The following is a 24,671-nucleotide window of genomic DNA, read 5'->3' as shown; positions in this document are numbered from 1 at the left end:
TGGCGCCAGTGTCCGGCAGCCTCGCCTCTGTCAGTGCGCCCCAGGGTGGCTGTGGCTACAATGTAGCTTGCCATCACCAGTGTGTGAATGGGTGGATGACTGTGTATAGTGTAAAGTGCTTTGGGGTCCTTAGGACCAAGTAAAGCACTATACAAATACAGGCCATTTACCATGTGGGGGAGTGTTAGGCTTTATGTCCCATATAAACTCAGCTGGCTTTTTTCGTAGCATTTTCTTGTGGTACATACACTCAACAAAAATATAAACGCAACACCTTTGTTACTGCTCCCATTCCCCATGGGATGGACGTAGAGACCTAAAATTCATTCCAGATACACAATATAACCATCCCTCCCAAACAGTGGTCACAAATCAGTCCAAATGTGTGGTAGTGGGCACATCTGCCATATTGAGATAATCCATCCCACCTCACAGGTGTGCCACATCAGGATGCTGATCTGACATCATGAGTAGTGCACAGGTGTACCTCAGACTGCCCACAACAAAAGGCCACCCTGGAATGTGCAGTTTTTTGCGCTATTGGGGGTCTGGGGACCCAGAACCGGTCAGTATCTGGTGTGACCACCATTTGCCTCATGCAGTGCAACACATCGTCGCATGGAGTCTATCAGATTGTCAATTGTGGCCTGTGGAATGTTGGTCCACTCCACTTCAATGGCTGTGCGAGGTTGTTGGATATTCGTGGGAACTGGTACACGCTGTCGTATACGCCGGTCAAGCACATCCCGAACATGCTCAATGGGTGACATGTCCGGTGAGTATGCTGGCCATGCAAGAACTGGGACATTCTCAGCTGCCATCTGCCTTGAACAATGTGAACCATGATTCATCCGTGAAGCGCACACCTCTCCAGTGTGCCAGACGCCATTGAATGTGAGCATTTGCCCACACAAGTCTGTTACGGCGACGAGCTGGAGTCAGGTCAAGACCCCGATGAGGACGACGGGCATGCAGTTGAGCGTCCCTGAGACGGTTTCTGACAGTTTGTGCAGAAATTGTTTGGTTGTGCAAACCAATTGTTCCAGCAGCTGTCTGGGTGGCTGGTCTCAGACAATCTTGGAGGTGAACCTGCTGGATGTGGAGGTCCTGGGCTGGTGTGGTTACACGAGGTCTGCGGTTGTGAGGCCGGTTGGATGTGCTGCCATATTCTCTGAAACGCCTGTGGAGACGGCTTATGGTTGAGAAATCAACATTCAATGCACGGGCGACAGATCTGGTTGACATTCCTGCTGTCAGCATGCCAATTGCACGCTCCCTCATTGCTTGTGGCATCTGTGGCATTTTGCTGTGAGACAAAACTGCACATTCCAGGGTGGCCTTTTGTTGTGGGCAGTCTGAGGTACACCTGTGCACTACTCATGATGTCAGATCAGCATCCTGATGTGGCACACCTGTGAGGTGGGATGGATTATCTCAATATGGCAGATGTGCCCACTACCACACATTTGGACTGATTTGTGACCACTGTTTTGGAGGGATGGTTATATTGTGTATCTGGAATGAATTTTAGGTCTCTACGTCCATCCCATGGGGAATGAGAGCAGTAACAAAGGTGTTGCGTTTATATTTTTGTTGAGTGTATATGCAAAATAACCTCAAAGGGTCTCAAAGAAAAAGAAAGAAAAAAAAATAACTGGTAAATGTTCATATATTACATTTTTCCATGCCATTAGGATGTTTCCCAGAAGAAAAGAAAACAATGATGACCACCTTATAATCTGTATAAGCCTCCATTTATGGTCCAGCAGAAATATCAACACAAAGAGAGGGCCAAGGCCAAAGAAAAATTGCTTTTATGCTCTATTAGGAACGAAAATAGAGGAAATTAAATGGATGTTTGTTGGTGATTTTTTTTTCTGTAACCCTAACATCATACTCCACCTCAGGGCTGTCTTTTACACTGTGTTTACTGATATATTTCTTTCCAACCACGCTGCAACTCGCAGCCTTTTAGTGTGTTTACTGCATTTAAGTCCACGGTCAATGCCACAAACATGTGTTCAGAATAGCCAGGAAATCTTTTTGTTACTTGTCCTCACTAAAACTAACAATAACAGTCACGCTGAGCAGTGTCACATCAGGGGTTATAAACTCATTAAGTCGACAGAGGTTTATTGAATCGCGAGCAGTGTTTGCAAAGTATGACCAAACAGAAAAAAGAGTAAGCCAGAATCCCAAACACCTACAAGGAGTTTGATAATATATAAACCAGTCTAAAAGCAGCAGCAGCACTGTGTTTCTCAGTTGTGAAGTTTACCTGTATTCTTTCAGCTACAGCTCTGGTGGTGTTCTGAGAAACTCTAAGGACTGTAAATGTTTGCTGCCTGCAGGAGAAAACAAAAAGAAAGCAAGAAATGAAGTCCAGTACACTAAAAATAATTTTTCTCTTAGTAGTGCACTAGGAAAGAAAGATTTTATATTGTCTCTAAAGGAGAACAGACGACCCTCTCACTATCTCCGAGGTCAGTCGGATCTTCCAGGAAGGAATAAGGATGTTATTTTCCAGTTAATTGATCGCTTGATTTGTTCAGTTTATCATTTGTTGGTTTGTGGCTAAATGAAAGAAAGAAAGAAAGAAAGAAAGAAAGAAAGAAAGAAAGAAAGAAAGAAAGAAAGAAAGAAAGAAAGACATCTAAAAACCTAAATCTTCATCCAGCATACTTGTATTATTTCCTTGCTTACAGGTTCCCACTTTACACAGAAAAATAGGAGCTACTTGCTTTATTCATGCTTTTATTGTTTGTTTTGTCAGTGGCTTGAACCCAAGAGACATTTCCTGCTAAAACACAACTGATTACACTGCCTACTTTTCTTTCCCTCCTGCAGCTCTGCTACTCTGCCTATCACCTTCAAGTGCCTCCTTGAGAACAACCATATCGACAGACGCATCATCCGCTTCGTGCTGCCGGTCGGGGCCACCATCAACATGGATGGTACGGCGCTCTATGAGGCCGTGGCAGCCATCTTCATCGCCCAAGTGAACAATTACGAACTGGACTTTGGGCAAATCATCACCATCAGGTAAGGGGCATCACAAGTCAAAAAATCTAACTCATAATGGGATGTAAGCAAGTAAATGTGCACAGTTGAAGTTGGTGGATCAATCCAAACATCGATAGTACTGATACCAACGCTGGTATTGGTATCGGATTGATACTGGTGCAATAGGATCGATATTTCGTTCAGTATGTAGCTCACTGAGTTGTGTTAAATAAAGCGTTTTGGGGGGAAATTAAACATTTTAAACAACAGAAGCTGACCCAAAGTGCTTTAGAGACAGGCACACTTACATTTCAGTTCTCCAAAAAGTAGAAGAAGCTGAAAGGTGTGACTATTCACTTCTTAAATCACGACACACTGCTCTCCACTACATGCTCTTATAGGTTAAAAATACTGGTACCTGGTATCTGCAATCCTGGCCCTGTATTTACTTGGTATTGGATTGATACTAACATACTAAACCATTTTCTAACAGCTGCTTCTATAATTTCGCTCACTTTCTTGCATGGCTTAAATAAATGTATTGGAATAAAAGAAGAGATTGCATTTTACACATCAAATTCAAATTCAAATTCAAATTCAAATTTTATTTGTCACGTACACAGTCATACACAGTATGATATGCAGTGAAATGCTTGGACAACTGCTCGTGACCTAAAGAAAACAAAAAAGGAAAGGCTATGAATAAGATAGGAAATAAATATGAAAAATTAAAAAGGGTAAATTTAACTAGGAAGGAATAAAATATAAATTAAGGTTAAAAATGAAATAACTGTACAACACAAATTAGAATGAAGGGTAAATTTAACTGGGAGAATAAGATAAAATATATAAATTAAAGTTGAAAATAAAATAACTGTACAACAAAATACACAATACACAATATAGAACTATATAAGAATGTATGAAGAAATCTAAATATAAATAAATATATACACAATAACAGCAGCTGTACAAGTATTAACCGGAAATGAAGAATATAGTGACCAGTGTTGTGCAAAACCAAAGTCCAGAAAGTCCAGTGTGTGTGTAAGAACTGTATGTGTGGGTCAGTACTGTGTGGTGGTGTGATTGAGAGACCGTATCGCCTGCGGGAAGAAGCTCCTCCTCAGTCTCTCTGTGTTGGTCTTCAGGGAGCGGAATCGCTTTCCTGACCTCAACAGAGAGAACAGTCTGTTGTTGGGATGGCTGAGGTCCTTCACGATCTTCCTGGCCTTGGTCCAGCACCGCCTGCTGTAGATTGAGTGCAGGTCAGGGAGCTCGGAGCGGATGGTGCGCTCAGCTGACCGCACAACCCTCTGTAGAGCTCGTCTGTCCTGCATGGTGCTGTTCCCGAACCAGGTTAAGATGTTTCCCGCCAGGATGCTCTCTATGGTGCACGAGTAAAAGTTCCTGAGCACCTTGGAGGGCAGTTGGAAGTCTCTCAAGCGTCTGAGGTGGTAGAGACGCTGTCGGGCCTTTTTCACCACGGTGTTGATGTGACAGGACCATGACAGGTCCTGCGTGATGTGAACTCCGAGGTATTTGAAGCTGTCCACTCTCTCCACTGGGCACTCGTTGATGACGGGGGTCTGGTAGTTCCTCTCCTGCTTAGTGCTGAAGTCCACTATCAGCTCCTTTGTCTTACTGACGTTTAGAAGGAGGTTGTTCCTCTGGCACCAGTTCTCCAGATTCCTAATCTCCTTCAGGTAGGCCGTCTCGTTGTTATCAGAGATCAGGCCCACCACGACGGTGTCGTCAGCAAACTTGATGATGGTGGTGGAGCTGGTAGTGGCCACACAGTCATATGTGTACAAAGAGTACAGCAGGGGGCTCAGAACACACCCCTGGGGGGCTCCAGTGCTGAGAGTGGTGGAGGCTGAGACATGTCCGCCCATCCTTACTGCCTGTGGTCTGCCAGTTAGGAAGTTGGAGATCCACAGACACATAGATGAGCTGAGTCCCAGATGCTCCAGCTTGGTGGTGAGTGTGGAGGGAATTATGGTGTTAAATGCAGAGCTGTAGTCTATGAAGAGCATTTTAACATAATTCCCCCTTCTAGTGTCCAAGTGAGTGAGTGATGTGTGGAGGAGATGAGAGATGGCATCGTCTGTGGAACGATTTGGATGGTAAGCGAACTGTAGTGGGTCCAGTGTGTCTGGTAGTGAAGAAATGATGAAGTCTCTGACCAGGCGTTCAAAGCACTTCATCACTACTGAGGTGAGGGCTACAGGGCGATAGTCATTGAGAGAAGCAGGGTGGGGTTTCTTCGGGACAGGAACAATGATGGACTCTTTGAAGCATGTGGGGATCACCGACTGAGATAAAGAGATGTTGAATATCTCAGTGAACACAGGAGCTAGCTGGTATGCGCAGTCTCTTAGGATACGACCTGGGATGCCGTCTGGTCCTGCTGCTTTCCTGGTGTTCACTCTCTTGAAGGCTCTCCTTACTTCATGCTCGGAGATGACGAGCACGTTTCCGGTGCTGGCAGTATCTTCCTGTCTGCAGCCGTTACCGCCGCTAACACTAGCATTGTTGGAGTCCTTAGCTGCAGCCTCGAAGCGAGCATAGAAAGTGTTCAGCTCGTCTGCCAGAGTCACGGCCGCGTTCGTCATACCGGTTGTTGGTGCTTTATAGTCCGTTATTGTCCTTAGTCCCCGCCACAGGCTCCTAGAGTCACTCTGTTGGAGTTGTGACTCTAGTTTCCTCCCGTAGCGCTGCTTCGCCTCTTTCACCGCCCTCCGCACGTTATATGATGCGGCTTTGTACGGGTCCATGTCCCCCGTCATGAGTCCCGTGTTGTAGGCAGCGGTGCGGGATCTCAGAGCGTCGCGGATGGTTTTATCCACCCACGGCTTCTGGTTGGGAAACGTTTTTGTTTTTGTTTTTTTCTTTTATTAGTAATATAAACATACAAACAAAATGCACCATATATTACAGATTCAGAGAATAAACATTTCTTACATATTAGCAACTTTCATATATAGTGAAAATAAAATATAAAGATGGGGTCACATAAATTAACAGATTATTAACTCACTAAATCAAAATCTTCTACAAAGGAAACAAAAAAAGCAGCCTTTTTCTTTTTAACTAAAGTCAAAGATCTGGTTGGGAAACGTTGTGATAGTCTTTGTCTCCACGGTATCATCCGCTAGTTTCCCGATGAATCCCACAACCGCTTCCGTAAACACGTTGACGTCATCGTCGGAGCTGTTTCTGAACATGCCCCAGTCTGCGTCATCGAGTGCGTCCTGTAACGCGGCCACCGATTGATCCGTCCAGCGCGCGACCTTCCTCTGAACCGGAACTTCCTGTTTCAGCCTTTGTTTGTATTTTGGCATGAGGAAGATGGCGGCGTGATCAGATTTGCCAAACGGGGGGCGGGATTGTGCCTTGTAGCCGTCCTCGACCGTAGTGTAGCAGTGGTCCAGTGTCCTTTCACCCCTGGTGGGGCAGGTGATGTGTTGATAAAAGTTCGGCGCTGCGCGTTTGAGGTTGGCGCTATTAAAGTCCCCCGTCACAATAAGCGCAGCGTCCCGGTGTTGTGTCTGGTGCTGTGTGAGTGCCTCATGCAGCTCGCATAAGGCGGTGACCGTGTCCGCTTGTGGTGGAATATAAACGGCACTTACAATGACCGATGTAAATTCCCGAGGTAGATAAAAAGGACGACACATGATGGACAGTAGTTCCAGATTTGGTGTGCAGGAGCGTGTGAGAGGAACAACGTTCGCACTGTTGCACCAGTTGTTGTTCACCATTAAACACACGCCGCCTCCCCTTGACTTCCCCGAGTCCCGTGTCCTGTCCATGCGGTGAACCGAGAAGAACTCGGCCGGCTGGATGGCGTGGTCCGGCACCGCTGGGTTCAGCCATGTCTCGGTGAAGCAGAGGAGATTGCAGTCCCGAATGTCTCTCTGGAACTTTATCCTGGCCCTGAGGTCGTCAAGCTTGTTCTCCAGTGACTGGACGTTGGCGAGCAGGATGCTAGGCAGAGGTGTGCGGTGTGCACGAGCTCTCAGCCTGTTCCTGACGCCGGCTCGCTTCCCTCTAGGCCGCCGCCGCTTCCCTTTGTTCTCCCTCGAGATCTCACTCGGCCAGCTCGGATCCGGAGTTAAAAACTTCGAATTGTGAGTACATTGTATACCAATAGAAACAAGAGTGTCACTGTCATACCTAATGTACCCAACGAACCCACGATTTTGCCGATTTAGAAACGCTGAAAACTAACTTAAAAAACAAAGACAAAGAAAAAGTGGTCGGAGCAGTCGTGACGGCAGCCGACCTCACCGGCGCCATCTTAACTTAATGTTGTGAATTTAATGAATGCATTCTGTTAAAATAATTACACAGTGGCTCCTGTCCATCTGGAAACATTTTCTAAAATGTTTAGTAAGATAGTGGTTGTGTAATGGTTTGTGTAGCGGATAGTGGTTGTGGACAACAACGTAGAGTTTAAACACATTTGCCTATATGCACACTCCAAAATTATTGTTTCCGCTCATAAACACGAAGCAAAAAGTTGTAGGTAAAACACAAATGAAATATATAAAATCAGAGGTTTATTTATTAAAATATTCAATCATTAAGGAAAAAAGGTGACAAGTACATTTTGACATGATTCCATTAAATGTAACATTTTATATTGTATTTATCTTACAAAATTACACAAACTTTATGTGTAATCCAGCGTTTTGGACTTAAATAATTTTTTGAGTGTAGAATTCATTCCTTGGGGATCTGCTCTTTGCCTAGGACTAAAGGTCAGGATAGTTCAAACTACAGATCCTTTAATCAAAATTGAACCTTCATGAAGTCACAGTGGTAAAATTCAAATTCATTTGGAAATCTTGTCAGGCTCACCCCCAGATTTGTAGTACTTGCTAAGAAAAAAGGTGTTTTCATTAAACGCAGATAATTTATCTTCTTTCTGTCAGCTGGTGTGCAGATGTCTGTTAAAAGGTACTAAAATCCACCACTACAAAAACTTCATTAAACACTGATTTACTCAGATTTAATTTAAGTCGTATTTAAAAGAAATCTCAGAGAAATTATATTATTTTATTGTTAAATTATAGAGTTGCCACTTAATGCCTGAGAATTAACTCTGTAACTGGGAGCCTGGCACTGATTGGGAGGAATTATAGAGCTATTACAGAACCACTTACTTTATTTCTTGTCTTAGTATAATTCAAAGTCATGGTAAGAAGTTGAATCTCTCTTAATTTCTCTTAATAAAACGGAATTTTAAAAATATGTTACATTCAACAACGAGATATTTATATCTCAGCAGTCGGGGAGAAATTTATATGGGTTAAAAATGAACAGCAGGCATGTTTTTGGTGCTCTGTCTGCAACGTGAATAATAATGTCACACGTTCAGTTTAATTCTGAATTAATAAAAATATTGTGGGATTTACTAGATACACATATATGTAAATGTCACAAAGATTACGCCTCATGTGAGCTTCTTAGTCTGATCTGATTTCTGCTAAATCAGTCTGGAAGCCCTGGGGGAAAACAGACAGACAGAAAAAATATTGACAGGCCTCATCCTACCAACACCACAGCTCTGTAATATTCAGTCAAAAGTAAGCAAACCACCACCAACCCCTCCAGGCTCGGGCTAAGGGAAACGTCCTGTCCCTCCTCTGAATCGATGTCCTACTGTAATAATGTTAAGAGCAGACCTCTTCATGGCTGCAGTCTGTGCACACTCCCTCATAATCCCTTGGCAGTAAAACCCATATGACCTGTATTACTCAGCTCCCTTGTCACGGAGAATTATAATATTTTTTCCCCCTCTGCATCCTGTTCGCGCGGTTTGGCTACTGACCACGTAGCTGCTCCATCTGCATGCTAGCCCAACCTGAACCCCAACCTCTTGTTCTTTCCAGGAGAAAGCAGTCAAATTGCACTCAAAAGTCCAGAAGCTCAAAACCGTCACTGTCCCAAAATATTTTAATTCTTTCTCCACAGTAGTGGACAAGGCATCTGAAACTTTACATAACTAAAATATGTAGTTCTACAATTAAGATTGTTATATAATATATCATTTTGTTGGATTAGCAGTGCAGCAGCATTTAAATGGTTGCAGTAGAGACAGATTGTGCTATTTTTCATAGGTACAAACTGCAGATGAGACGCTGCTAAGCTTGTTTCTCTGTGAGCTGAAAAAAATGGGTGGTAGGAAAGATGCTCTCTGTGTATAAATAGTTTAAAAAGAGTAACTGATACTAGATACTAGATACTTTCTTACTGGGAGCATATACAGGCTTTAAAGAGAAGCTTGTGATCGTGACAAGAAGTCACGTACATGGGTTTCCAGAAAAGTTTTAAATTCTGATGCCGTTCCTTTGGGATCTTCAGATACTGTAAAAACTTTAACATGATTATTGTTTCAGTTTGTTTTCTATTGTTTGAACATACATAGTTTTTGTTAACTTCTTATTAGTTTCAGTTTTAAATTAAGTGTATTCAATTACTTTGTCAGAGGTAGGACTTCGCAAAATGTTCCAATAAAAACACAGAACTTTTTCAAGCACCTGAGTCACACATGTACCTGTGTTATCGACATCTAGCGTCTCAATAACAAAGTCCATCAATGCCTCATCAGACAAGTTGTATTAAAATTTAACAAACTACAAAAATACTAAAACATCCCTGTATTCTTATTATGCTTTGTTTTCTAAGATCACAAAATCGTATCAGTGTTAAGCTTTTAGCTGAGTCTTCTCTTTGCCACATTTGTTAATTTAAATGTTTTCACATCTAGCTTTAATTTAGTTTAGGTTAACTGTAATAACCTCGCTGTCTACACAGATGACTAATTAATATTGTGCTGCACACAGTCCAAACGATTCAGTAAACTACATCAGTGTCTGCTGTTTACAATCATAGTCAAGTGGCTAACAGACCTTTTCACTATCCCTACTAATTGATGTTATCTTGTTGCATCTCTGTTGTGGTCAGTGCTATCCTCTATGCTGTTGCATGCTGGGGCAGCAGGTTGAGGGTCACAGACACCAACAGACTAAATAAACTGATCCACAAGCTCATTAATGTTGTGGGGACGGAGCTGGACTTCGATAGGGTGGTGTCTGAGAGGCAGAAGTTGTCCAAGATAAAGACAATGTTGGATAATAAGTCCCACCCACTCCATGACGTGTTGGCTAGTCACAGAAGCGCATTCAGTGAGAGACTGAGATCACCAAAAAGCACCACTGAACGACACAGGAAATCATTCCTGCCCGTGGACATCTCCCTGTACAACTGCTCCATATAAAGCACTGCAATAGTTACACCCTTTTTACACACACTCTTTTCTACTCTGGAATATTCTTGTCAATTTTCTTAATATTTATTTATAATCACCTCTGTTAATCCTTGATTTTTATAATTGAGTGATCTGTATATATTAGTGCTATTTCTTAAGTGTGTAAAATCTGTAACATAACGTTGCTATTTTTACCATTTCTTCTTGGAGCAACTGTAACCCACATAATTTCCTTAGGGATTAATAAAGTATTCTGATTCTGATTGTTTCAGGATGACCTGCCATTATCCAATGACACATCTGCTTACCTGCATCTTTTGCTCGTTTCTCCTCCTCTTCGTTTCTCTTTTTTTCTAAACTGAGCACCTGATGGCTTTGAACTTTTCTTGTCCATCTTCCATTTTAATTTTGCACTCCAGTATGAACACCCATCCTCAGCCCGAGGATCACCACAACATTTCCCTAATAGACCTACACCTTAGTTCACAGATTCGCTTTGTCTGGGGTTTATTTTCTGGGATTTCGCACAACCCGGGAACAAATCATGAATACATAATGGGCTTGGATTTACAACATTATGAATGAAATGTGCTCTACTTGGAAGCAGCACGGCCCCCCTCCCCTTTCGACAGGTTGTGTGTGAGACTTTAAATCATGAAACTGTAAATTTTAAATTGTTATTGATCCCTTTACCCCGAGTCCTAAAGTGTTTACTAATTTTCTAACTCTTCTTATATTTAGTGTTTGTTTACTTGCACTGCTGTAACTGGAGCCTCGTCTCTCCATATGCTGGACTGTATGTAGCAGAGATGATAATAAGGTTTACTTTGACTTCAGCAGCAGGCGCACCGAGGGCTCTCGCGCTCACTTTTCGAATAGAATTTCAAAAAAACATTGTTGCAAATTATAAGTCTGTATCATAATGTCTGGTGTTTTCGTGTTTGTTGTTTTGTTTTTATTTTGTTTTATTTTGCGAGCTGGTTATTAGATGCTGCTCCAGCCAGCCAGTGAATCCCCCGCTCTCTCCTTCCTGTGCTGCAACTGCAAGCAGCAGGCGCACCCTGCAAAGGGAGGGCGACCTTACTCCCAGCAAATGGGCGATAGAAAGCCGATCGGTGCCTATGCCATTCCCAAAATGTGCTGGCTGATGTCGGGGCAGCATGAGCACGAGCAAAAAAATTTTTGCAGATGCCGCCCTGGGCAACCGCACATGTTGCCCATATCAAAAACCGCTACTGGCTACACTAATGTTTCTTAGTTTGGTTAGCAAGCTAAATCCATTAACGGATATCCTTGGATATCCTTGTGAACTGACTCATTTTGGAGGCAGCCTCAAGTGGCCATTTAGTAACTGTTGCTTTTCACACTTCTCCTCTGGCTTCATTTCTAAACCCCAGAGGATGTAACGTGACTGCTACAAATAATAGAAAAAATATTAACCTTTTTAGGGATCTAATTTAAAGTGAGTCAGTTAGAAGCAAAAAAAAGAAAAGAAAAGCTGGAGGTGGAGGCAGTTTTCTAAGAGCGTGGTTATGCTGTCTAGCAATGTGCTGGGATAGTTTTTCTGTTGCTTAGAAAAATCAAAAGCTAGAAAACTGGAGCCTATTTTTTTCTACTTCTGAAAACAAGGACCCAGTGTATGTTTATGTTTATGTCATGCCACTTTTCAGCATCTGTCATGCTAGAGTAGAAAATGAGCAAACACTGTTTAAGGGGAGTGATGCGTATTTAAATTATCTTACCATACACCAGCTTTGGATTAGTTCATGCCCTTCTTATAAGCTGATCGTGTGTATTTGTGGACAAAATATCAATCTGCTGAAACTGCTGCTGCCAAGTAAGTACGGATGAGTAATTGGAGCTATATTGCACTCTGCACTGAAGAAGAAGCAAAACAGTTATGCATGGCACATACAGTATGTATTAAAGTAATTCAGAATTATAGTTCTCCACGGTCCCTATGTTTGCTTTATTTTTCCATCCCTGCGGTTTCAGTGCTCACAAACAGATCTGCACCTTCATTTCAGGGAGGTCATATATAAGGACGTGTTCCTGTATATCCTTTGAAGATAAACGTACCCGACTTTCTCTCTCTGTTCTCTCAGCATCACTGCCACGGCCGCCAGCATCGGTGCAGCTGGAATCCCACAGGCTGGTCTTGTTACCATGGTGATCGTGCTGACCTCTGTGGGTTTGCCCACTGATGACATCACTCTCATCATTGCTGTCGACTGGGCTTTGTAAGTAAAGGTTAATTTTTTTCTCTAACAGCAATCATCATAGCTAAAAACCAGTAACTCTTAGCTTCTTGCACAGAGGTTGAAAAAAGCAACAATCAGCAAAATATCAGGAATACACACTAACTTGTTATAGGGTGTATAAACCACGGTCTTCATCAGTCTTCACTGCGAATAACTTTTGACCTTGTCGTGTAGGGATCGATTCAGGACCATGGTCAATGTGATGGGCGACGCTCTGGCCACAGGAATCATGGCTCATATCTGCAGGAAGGATTTTGTGAAAGAGGGAGAACAGGTGAGAACATCTAAGGTTAGATCAGCGGACCTCGATGCTGCAAGCAATCCCCGCATTGTTTTCTCAAGGTCTTCCTGACCTAACTATAGTAGCATTTGTCTTCCTCTGAAAGACAGACAGAAAACCGAATGTGGCAATATTTCCTTTTCCGTACACTCCAAACTCCAAAACGAGTACAACAGATTTACCCTTTATTTACTTTCTTGATGAAAGTATGAAAGTAAAAACTAGATATTATTCTCATGCGGTTAAGTATTCTCCCTGGATAGCTTTTCTTAGCAGAAAGATTGGAAGCAGAGGAATAGGAACTGCAAAACCACAAAAACAAAACACAACTTTTATTTGTGATTGGCCACCAATTTCCACTTCCTCAAATTCTGTTCGATAATCAAGGCTAAGTAAATCACAGCTCTAGTAAAAAGAGCGCCAAGAGAGAGATATGACTCAGCTTATATATTAGCAGTGTATTAACATTATGAACAAATCATTTATAATGGATAAAAACATGTTAGATAACCACAGCATTTTACTATAATAATAGGCTAAAATGTACTTACTGTATCTGCCATCACTAAAGGGAGCCAACCGGGGATTATTATTAGTCTGCACATTATTATTCTGATAATGGTGGGCAGCAAAACAAGCAGCAAGAAAGTAGATTTGATGCTTATAGCCAATTCTGTCATAGCTGTCAATGCATTAACTCTAGCAGAGAGTATATGCAGTAATGACTAGCTATTCACAGATTACTGTGCAAACATCTTGAGCTGCCCCTTTTTATCTTGGTAGGAAAATGGAAAAAAAGCATTTACAAAAACAGATCGAAATACAGTATATGAAGAAAAGGCGGAGTTTTTATACTTCTAATGAGCTTAAGAGTCAATATTTGGTATGATCACCTTTCATCTTCAGCACAGCCTGAACTCTCTTAGGCAAGCTTTCTTTAAGTAGTCTTCACTAATAGTTCTCTGGGCCTGGAGGACATTCAAAACTCTTCTTTGGATGTTTCTGCCTTTTGTTTGGTTCTTTGTCTGGATGATCCCACGCTGCTTCAATAATGTTGAGGTCTGGCCTCAGGGGAGGCCAATCCATAACTGATAGTGTGCTATTGTGTGTTTTTGCATCCATCTCACTCTGTCCCTAGCATCTTGTTTTGTCACACCAGCCCTCTGCCTGTCCTCCTTCAATACACTGATCAATATCCTTTTCAATATCCTTTGTCCAATGTTGGTGCAATTTATTCAGAAACTGAAGAAATACAAAATGTCCATCAACCACTCTGAGTCTGGAGCTCCATGCTCTTGCCTGATGGGTTGTGGATGATCATGAGAAAGGTGGTTTATCAGTACAGAACTACATGAATGAACTAATGATCTGAAGGCAGCTGGGACCACAGTCACCAGCAACACCATTGGTGCTAATGGAGTGCAGTCTTGCAGTGCCCACAAGGCAGAGATGGCGACTTGCACTCGCAACACTTCAGACTTGACTTAGACTCAAGGTCATAGAACCCTCCAACGCATAGTGAGAGCTGCAGAGAGGATCATTGGTGTCTCTCTCCCCTCCCTCCAGGACATTTACAGCACCCGTCTCACTAAAAAAGCCCTTTGCATAGCGGCTGATCCCACGCACCCAATGCAAAGCTTCTTCAAGCTGCTGCCGTCGGGGAGGAGACTGCGGAGTCTCCAGGCCAGGACCAGCAGGCTGAAGGACAGCTTCATCCATCAGGCTGTCAGGAAGCTTAACTCCCTCCCGATTCTGCCCCCTCTCCCCTCTCTCCTCCACGGTCTCACTGAACTCTGTCACACACACACAAACACACACACTCTCTGACTCACTCACTGGCCTGCACCAGTTACCAGTCACTTTGTGGAGCATTGGACTGCCATTACCTCATAAGACTTTGTTGTTACACTTTCTCTTACCATACATTACCAAATCTCCATTTGCACTATTTGCCTATTTGCACTACTCTGCCTGGTTTACACTCAATGTCACTTACCCATTATATTGTATATTATATAGCTTTCTTGTTATATGTAAAATTGTATTTATTTAAATTTTTACTTTTTAATTATTTTACTTGCATTTTTTAATCACTTTTATATTTAAATATATTTAAATGTTCATTTGCTATTTATCTAGGGAGTGAAGAGTAACGCAATTTCTATTCTCCGTATGTCCTGTACATGTGGCAGAATCGACAAATAAAGTTGACTTTGACTTTGACTTTGACTTTGAGGTTTGGGACTCAAGTCTTGAAAACCATTTTTTATCCATGTAAAAGGGTAAAATTAAGATGTAAATAAGGGACAGACCACAGCCCTGAATTGCACATTGTTTCATGAGACGGTGCATTTTTCTCTGTTAGTTAAGGAAATGTTCTGAATATGCTAATAATTTGTGAATTTTTGTTTTTAAATTAATCGGCTGCGAGGACTCTAAATGTCATAAAGATTTTTACACAACCCTTTCCAAAGGTTGCATAGTACAGTAAATGCACAATAAAATAAATGAAATGTTTCTTAAATCTTTGTTGTCCATACATATAGTAAGATATTAGAGACGTCCAGACACTTTTCTTTCCAAGCTCTTTAGACCACCATGACCTGGATGACTGAGAACCTTCACAGACAAAAGATATTAAAGTGTTTTTTTCAAACAACACTCGAGGAGAGATAGCAGTAACAAAGCGACAAAGACTGTTACCGGTAATAAGTCAGTCACTTAGTGAGGTGAAGAGATGCCTATGAATCAGAAAGTTGAGCTACAAACTAGGTTAGTTAACATCCTGCATCCGGTTGTAACAAGCAATAAAGTTTAAAGTGTAAATTTATCGACTTCAACTGAGCAGTTTTTCACTTTGCTTTACTTGTGTCTATTCTTTTTAACTGCAACAGCCCTCTTGAGTGAGTACGCTCTCATCACTTTAAATGCTGTGGTGCATCAACACAGCACATATAACACATAACAAATTGTTATAGTGGGACTAGTTGGTGTTTATCTGACAATAGAACGTCACTTTCATCCATTATACACTTGAGACTTGCCCCTCAAAGACTTGTGCACCTCTCTGCCACAAGGTCCCGCTGCTCAAGAAGGCACATGCACACTTCTGTCTTTAATTTTCCAGTGAACATCTGAATGGTCAGATCAAACCAAAACCGAGCTCTTTGGCATCAACTCACCAATCATGTTTGGAGGAAAAGAAATGCTGAGTATGACCCAAAGAACGCCATCTTCACAGTCAAGCACAGAGGTGGAAACATTATGCTTTACGGCTGTTTTTCTGCTGAGAGTATAAGACGGCTACACCACAGTGAGGGGCCAGTACCAGAAAATATTGGACAAGAACCTCTAACGCTGGGTCATGGATGGGTTTATTGCCCACCCTCCCACTCTTCATCCTCTTCATAGCTGCCCTTGCTTCCTCCGTACTAATCCTCTGCGCTAACTGTCCTCCATGTGCCTTCCTCTATCTTTCATTTTCTTCATTTATCACCTTCTCAATGTACTCCTTCCATCTTCTCAACACACTTTTCACTCATTAGTAAATATCCAGCTCTGTCCTTAATCACCCTAACCTGCAACACATCTTTTCCAGCACAATCTCTCCATCTAGCCAATCGATACAAGTCCTTTTCTCCTTAGTCCAGCCTCACATAAAAATCCCTATAAGCCTTTTTCTTTGCATTTGCCATCTGTGTTTGCCACACGCCAGCCTCCCAGTACTCCTGTCTACTTCGTCTCCCCGACTAACCAACTTTCTTTGCTAATGTCTTTCTTTAAATATCTCATTTTACTTTGTCATTCTACGAGCATGCCTCTTTTTCTATAGTTCCTAATCTCACCTGCACACAGCAGCAAATATAAATGGGAAAGTTTACAATATGGTAGTAAGACCTGCTATTATGTATGCTTTGGAGACGCTGGCACAAAAAACTAAAACGCAGTAGGCTGATCTGGAACACTGGAGATGAAGATGTTAGTATCTTTCATTTGTAGGGACCAGAATGCACAGGATTCCAGTCCACACTTAAACGATACATGAGTCTGTGTTAAGTAGCTTAATAAATAAAAGACATCCATTGAAAATAGTCAGCTATAAGGACTGGATTGAAAAGGAGTGAAAAAACAGTCAAAGAAGACTTTCAAAAAGCCTGAAGAACAAAATAAAAAGAAATGAGGGGTGGCTCAAAACTTTTGCACATACTGTATGCACCTTTTAGGATCTGTGGTCAAAATAAAGAGTACATTGTTCATAATTTTAAAGGGTTAAATCCCTGGCTCTTCCAAGATCCTGGACCCTAAACTGCCCAGGATATATCAGCTGTTGTGTGAGAATGAATAAATTTGACTTAGCAGGAAGAAACCTCCGGCAGAACCAGAGTCAGAGGGGGCGGTCATCTGTCATGACCAGGTGCACCGTAAAAAAATTTTTTCTAAAAAAACAGTGATATTCCAGCAGCTGGGGCGCCAAAATAATACCAGAAAATACCAGAAAATAACTTTATTTTCAGTAATGATAATACATTTTGTTGCCCTAATTTTACATGGGATTTTGCCTTTTTCAAGTGCTTTTAAACATTAAATTAGGAACAATTTAATGTGATTAAACAATGAAATTACCTATAAAAAAGGTCAATGAATGCGGCAATATGAATAATAATACTTAAATGTACAGAAATATACAGTTAGCAGTTGGTTTAAATAACAATGGATTGCATTCATATGGCGCTTTATGAGACCCTCAAAGCGCTTTACAATTCCACTTTATAATTCCCCTCTGACCATCACCAGTAGGTGAAGTGCCTTGCCCAAGGACACAACGACCGAGAGCGTCCGGCAACCTTCTAATTACAAGGCAAACTGCCAACTCTTGAGCCACGATCGCCCTAAATAACAATAATGATAATAATTATTTAATGTAGAAAAAGTTTATACGAATCATTTTATATATTTTTCCATAGCATTACATTTGAATTTAACAGTTCAATCTTTCAAATAACGGACAAATATTTGTGAAATTATGATGCATTTGTGAAAGTATTTTAACAATCTAAATATGCACATGTACAGACAAATACATTTAAAAAACAAGAAAATTATGTTTTATTACATTACAGTGATTTTACGTTAATTTACATTTGACATGTAAAATCACAGTCTATTTATGTGAATTTAATGATATTCTGGAAGAACAGTACAAAACTGTAAAATACACAGTAAAATACTTTTATATTAAGATTTTTTTTTTACAGTGTGGGGATGAGGGGAGCTGAATAAGGCCAATAAGACCATAAAATCCTTTCCTGTTGCATAAAAACTCAGTTCATTCACAATTTTAATTTGCTGTTTATTTTTAGTTCTTGTGGGTGTTGCCTGTTTATTAAGTGATTCTGACACTTCTTTTTGTTCATTCTCATGTCCATTAGGTGCCTCTTATATGTGAGACCAAACCCATGATAAGCATCCAGCAGATGATGAACTACCAGAACCAGAAGAACGGCTGCTACCAGCCGCCTCCACCGGGCAGCAAGCAGGACCACCTTTCCCCTGACGTGGCTCGCCTGATCCAGCTGGAGGAGGGGATTCGACCTGTAGAGAAGAAGAAGCACGCTCACGCCTCTCACCACAAGAGAGAACACAGGGACAAGGACCACTGTTCCATTGACATGAACGGGCTGGAGACTAATGTGTAAAAAACGTTTGCTCTGTCAGAGTCTACCGGTACATCCATGACTGCAGGACCAGCAGGACAGGACGAAGCATTAAAGAGCCGAGGTGACCGAGTTCACATGCTTATCCCCTCGAGTGAGAGCAGCCATGAGTAGATGTATGCATGGAGGGAAAAAAGACTTTTTTTTCCTACATAACCCAAATGATGATCCACATTTGATTGTTTGTGTGTGTACATATTTATCATATATATACATATATTGGGTAGCAGCAGTGGCCGTGTGCTACTCTGAAGGACCTTTTAAATCAAGAACAGACCCTGTGTGAGGACTGACTGTGATCAGCAGTCTTAAAGGACTGCATATGGAGAACACAACCAACTTATATCCAATGTAATTTAAAGGCACCTTTTCCTCCGTGGACTGCAGACAAAAAACAAACGGACATCAACTTATGTCTCTTTTTATGCTTTCTGATCTGGTTTGTATTTAGCATAATATTGGTTTTCTTTTTCTTTTTTTACATTTCTCTCTTCTTTTTGTTGACTATTGCGTTGTTTATGATAAATCAGGGCAAAAAGTTCCCCATTTGGTACATTTTTCAGCACAAAAAGACACAGCGGAACAAAATAAAACTGTTCTGCTATAGCTATTAGACAAACGATAAATGCATGAGTTAAGTCCATATTTTAGAAATATAAAGCTCAACCACAGAAGGCGTTTGATTGTGACGGGTGATTTGGGGTTATGGGATATCAGGGGGCTGTTGGTGGGCTTTCTAGTTCCGTGTACTGCAATCGGGCTCGTTCCCAGTGGGCGGTGGATTCTGGCAACTTTGTGAATGATTCTGTTCATAATTTTATTATCAAAATTTCTAGACCCACCTGAGGGTGTCAGGTTTGGTGGTTTGGTTTTTATAGAAAATCACAGATGACCTGGTTTTGATGGCTTCCTCGAGCCTTGACCTGCAGCATGCACTAGGGCAGGTCACAGCTGAGTGTGAAAAAAATGAGCACCTACTGGTCTGAGGCCATGACGCACGAGCTTGCCAGATGGATTGATGCTGCATTAGCAGTGATGCAAAACATGTGATAGTCTAGTGTGGTGAAGAGAGGGCTAAGTGTTAAAGTAAAGCTGTTGATCAACTGGTTGGTCTATGCTCCTACAGTCACCTATCGTCACAGGCTTTGAGTGGAGACCAAAAGAATGAGATTGTGAATACAAGTTGTGGAAACGAGCTTCCTCCAGTGAACTTGTTCATTCAGTAGAGGCTCACAGTAAAGCCAGTGCTCCTCTGCACTGAAACCCCCCCACCTCCACCACCATTTCTATTTGAAAGTTTAAGAAAAAACACAAAAAACCACTGTGATTCTTTTACCTTTCCCATATTTTCTTAGAAACAACTTTCCTTACACTGCTCTTCTCTGCCTTGTTGTCCTTAGCCTAAGTGGGTCCTCTGCCTCATACCTCCAGTGATGTGTGTTCAAGGCAGAACGGTGATGGAAATCGCACTGAAATCAAAGACGAGTGTTTGTCCTTGTGTTGAAGTCACGCCACTTTATCTTTGCACCCCACTTTATTATTCCCTCTTTGCCTTAAACAACCAAAGGAGAAGCAACCGGGACCGGCGCGATGCTGATGTGCGCTCAGACAGCCGAGACAAATCAACACAAGTTATCAGCTCATACTCTAATGAACTTTCCATGTGATATATGCTGTACATGTAGGTATTTAAAGTTTAAGGAAAATGTAGATTTTACTATCATATCAATATGTCGCAAAGGCTGCCATTCTGTATATGTTTTAAAGAAACATTTCACTGTAGTCCACTATTTATGAAAATGTACCAACTCTGTAAAATGGAAAAGAAATGGGAAAATATATCCAAAAATATAGACAGACAGCACTGCCTGATTTATTTGTTGACAAATACAGATGTGAGGTATTTTGGATTTTATCAATAGGACCACTAAAAAACCATTCAAGGACTGAAAACTGCAAGTAAAAATTATTTTACTGCAGTAGCCTGGGTTCATCTGGAGCCCCAGGCCATTATCTTCATCTCATGCCCCCTCTTTCTACCCAAAATCCCATCTGTCGTTTATTGACACCACCAAATAAAACCCTGCAAAGCCCAAAAATGGACTTAAAAATGAAGCATTGTTTCATAAAAGTAGAAAATGTAGTCAACATTGTGAAAGAATCCTATATAAGTCTCCACGAACTATTCAGTTTTATCCTGTGAAGAAATAGTATGATGAGATCGGTCTCTTCTAGGCTGAGAATAACCAAGGACTCACCGAATGGCTGTTGAGTATGAATATGATGTAAATCATGTGCTAAGACCTTCATAGTAGCTGTAAACTATTTTCAAACTGACCTGTCGAATAAGGATAGACTGGGCCTTCATTTATCACACTGACAAAAACTAAGAGAGGAAAACTGGGTTTTGTGCGCGTGCACAAATTTGACAGGAAGTTTTCATCAAACTTCTTCCGCTCCTTGAAATTTAATGCTCTTAAATTAACGAAAGTCCTGCTATTTCAGAGATGAGTTTGGACGTCTGTGATGTTCAACAGGAATATTCTCGCCTTGTTTTTTTTGTTTGTTTGGTTTTTTTCAATGTCTGCCCTTGTCAGTGGGAAATTAAATCCTTGCTATTATAAGAATAACACTCACATACATCATTAATTTATCACTATTTACATGTTAAATATAGGTGAAATATGTATACTTTTTTTCTTAGAGTTTCCTAACTTACACTCAAAAAGTATTATACATGTCGTTGAAGGATAAATTGTGTTGTAAAAGTGACGATTCTTTTACAATTTGCTCTAATTGGGAGTAACTTTATAAACGTGTCTTATCGCACGCGAAAAGTACTTTGCTAAGTGTAATTTGTGGAAGCTTGAAAAATACTGAACCTGCTTCAGCATTAAAGCAGCAACATTAAAAGAAGAACTTATAGGAGGCCTTTGATCTCATTCATGACAAACTGGGTTTATTGAGATTCAACTAAAATCTTCATATTGATGTGCACCAAGGCTCTCAAGTGACTGTCAAGCATAGCGTTTTTAGGCCTTTAATACACTAAAGAATTAATTATCTGTAGCACAGGATTTGCAAAACAGAGTTTAAGCTATACATTGAATGTTTGAAACTGAGTGCGGTATCCTTGCATACAAGCAGAGGAAAATGACATAAATTTCACTGCATGAAATATGCGTCTTTTGGGAAAAAATGTACTTCAGCTTATTATTTCAAATAATTGGGAGAAACATTTAAATTCCTTTGCCAATTTGTACAGAATCCAAAATGTTTTCTCTGAAGAGGGCTCTTCACATTTTTGCCGTGATGACACCAGACACTTCAGTACCAAAAGAGGCGAGCTGACCCTCAGAGTTTTAAATGAGACAGGTGTCACCCCCGAGGTTCTAGTCATTGGCACCTGCTCAGGAAACCACAGCTCCCAAATTTTAGGAATTGATGACAATGTGGTAAAAATGTGGAGGTGTAGTCATGATTTAAAGCGGGATGGCGGGTTGATGGTCTGGCCTCTTCATTTAGTGAGTAATTAAATAAATGAGTGGATTCATGCAAAATAACATCGAGTTTGTTTTTAATATGCTGCAGTTTGACGTCGTTTATTCCACTGAGAAAGGAAAATCATCCCTGCACAGTCTCCACATGTCCACGGGGCAACAGGGGAGATGAAAAATGGAGACAACATGGAGTTAGAAAAACTGTAGCTACTCTATGTCCCACTTCAGGCTGGTTCTAAAAGAGAGCCACTGCTCAGACTCCCATGTTAAAATGTCCTTCTTTACAACATTAAAACACTAATTTTTATAGCCTGACACAAAATATTGTTTTGGCCTTAGTGTCCTCTTGAGTGGGGTGATTTGTTTTTAACCTATCCACCTGGATATCTGAGTGTGGGGTGTCGTTGAATTGACTGACCGCAGTCTTCTAGGCCTCATCCACTATACTGGAGCTCTTCACTGTGTGTGTCTGTGCTGTTATGGCCTTTTGGAACATATTTAATGGTTATGACTTACTGTGTGGTACAGACCAACCAAGAAGGTTGTGCTTCAGTAGTCTGTTAGTCGGTACTAATTAGCCGATATTTGTCTCTGTGCACTTCACCCGTACAGTTTGCATTAGCATTCCACCTTCACAACTGGTTCCAAAAGAAACCTCAACATGGCAGCAGCCAAAGTTCTAAATTTGAACCTTCAAGAGAGTCTAAAATTCATTTGTGATGTCAATGATGCGGCTACAACCATCTTTTATGTAGTCAGAACTTCAAACAGCCACGTGTCAATCAAGAGGGGGGGGGGTCTTCAGGATGTAGATTAAGCATAAAGTGAATAGCTTGTCTAACTGACCACTAAAATGAAAGGCGGTTTTTATTATTCTTTAAAACGATTGCCCTAATAAATGACCAGAGATGTTTCTAAGGTTGCTCACGACCAATAGGACGTGCTTTTAGAAAGACTTGAATAGCAGTTGTTAGCTGTAATGTATTTTAACTGATGAGGCTTTTTAGTGTGATTATAAAAATTCCACCTTTATACTGAATACGGTTGGTAAGCAGTCAAGAAAGCTCATATACAGTTCTCATGCATTACAATTATTATTGACATTTTTGTTTCTCGCTGCTGCTTTGCTACACCAAATTCTATGTGTCAAATCCCATTTTAACCCCTGGGTGTAGCTACTTACATTGTGTAGCGACTGTTTCATACAGAATCACATTTATTTATTCAAATACGATATAATACTGCAGTTCTGATATAATTATTTTACGTTTACCTTCCAACACATTTCAGAGAGGGAGTAATCACCTTGAATCCTATCTACTCGCCTTCACAACTAATGATCAAACGCAATGATTGTCTGTAGAGATTCTACATCGGGGGAAAAAACCTGAAGGTTACAGGCCCGGTGAGCAGGTTCATGTGGATTGTGAAGTCCTCTACACAATGTAATTTCACTTGCTACTCTGCTGATTTGAAGAAAATGCTCTGAGCACGAGCAACAGGAGCAGCCTTGGAGCAACGCTCGGTGCTAAAGCAGCATCACCAAGGCAACCTTGCAGAGCAAATTACACGAATTGTGTGCAAATGCCAAACGAACGATCAGGAGAGATGGACTGAAAGGGCAGTGATCAGGATGCATAAGTATATTTAACAGAGCTTTATCACACGTGGCTCCATAAATACTTAAGTAGTAATCAAATCTGGATACAATCTTCCATAATAATGCATTTAACTTTTTTTTTTTTAAGCTTTAATTTTAAGAAAAAAATAGTGCATTAACTGATCAAGAATTATAACCTGTATAAAAAGAAGTAATGAACTGGAGACCAGAAGGCTTAGGATACCACGGAAAACAAGTAAAATGGATCAATTATTTCCTTACTGAAGGAAAAAAGCCTTAACTTCTTCAGCTAACATCATCCTGCTTTCACTCTCCACCTAAAGACCCATTAACCCACTGCTATCGGTCAGTGAGACAGGACAGGAGGGGCTACGCAGCTTGTGCAGCAGCTGAACGATTTGGCGAGTCAGCCACCTGGCAGAGAGGCAGTGTTGGGTGGGGCGGGGGGCTAAAGTAAGTTGGCTGGAGGCTGGATATGAGCAATTACGAACAGCCTGGATCTGGCAGAAGGGACGCTGTGGTGGGTGGAGGTGAGGGAGGCCAATGAGGAAAGGTCGGGATCAACTTGGAAATAAATGGACAAATGTGGAGGGGGGGCTAAAAGGGGGAAGTAGGACAAAGGCTGAGACAACGAGGTCAGAAATATAGAAGCAGATTCCCTTTGTTCGGTTTTTGTGGAAAGATGGTAAACGCATGAGTGTGTGGATGACGCAGAATGAGTGGATATGCTCAGTATGATTTAAGCTTAAGAATCCTTTATTTCCTTATATTTTTCTAGTGCATATACCAGTTTACCTTTTAAACCTTAGATACAACTGCACACACAGAGAAGGTATTTCAAGCAGCCCCTTTACTAAACATTCAGTGACAGAGTAGAAAGTATCAACACCAGTTCTAATCATTCCTTTCTTATATAACAAAATGTTATTTTTGTTGCATGATTCATTCATCTTAGATTCTTCTACACGTTTCATACATCATGAAATAGAAATATGGACAATTATACAACAACTCCA

At 41.2% G+C, this 24,671-nt stretch overlaps 1 protein-coding gene across 1 annotated transcript in view; it reads left to right on the top strand.

The window, feature by feature from the left end:
- Nucleotides 1–19,797, top strand: part of slc1a7a (solute carrier family 1 member 7a) — a 50,694-nt gene extending 30,897 nt beyond the window's left edge. The window contains exons 8-11 of the mRNA XM_082513181.1: nucleotides 2,848–3,042; nucleotides 12,385–12,519; nucleotides 12,715–12,814; nucleotides 18,250–19,797. Coding sequence (XP_082369307.1) covers nucleotides 2,848–3,042; nucleotides 12,385–12,519; nucleotides 12,715–12,814; nucleotides 18,250–18,516 — 697 coding nt within the window. The 3' untranslated portion in view covers nucleotides 18,517–19,797. The remainder of the gene's footprint in view (nucleotides 1–2,847; nucleotides 3,043–12,384; nucleotides 12,520–12,714; nucleotides 12,815–18,249) is intronic.
- The last annotated feature ends 4,874 nt before the right edge of the window (nucleotides 19,798–24,671 follow it).

This window comes from Aulonocara stuartgranti, assembly GCF_965226115.1.
Source record: "Aulonocara stuartgranti genome assembly, chromosome: 18".
In the NCBI taxonomy this organism is placed as follows: Eukaryota; Metazoa; Chordata; class Actinopteri; order Cichliformes; family Cichlidae; genus Aulonocara; species Aulonocara stuartgranti.
The sequence above is the reverse complement of the archived record's forward strand: the minus strand, read 5'-3'. Positions and strand labels throughout refer to the sequence as shown.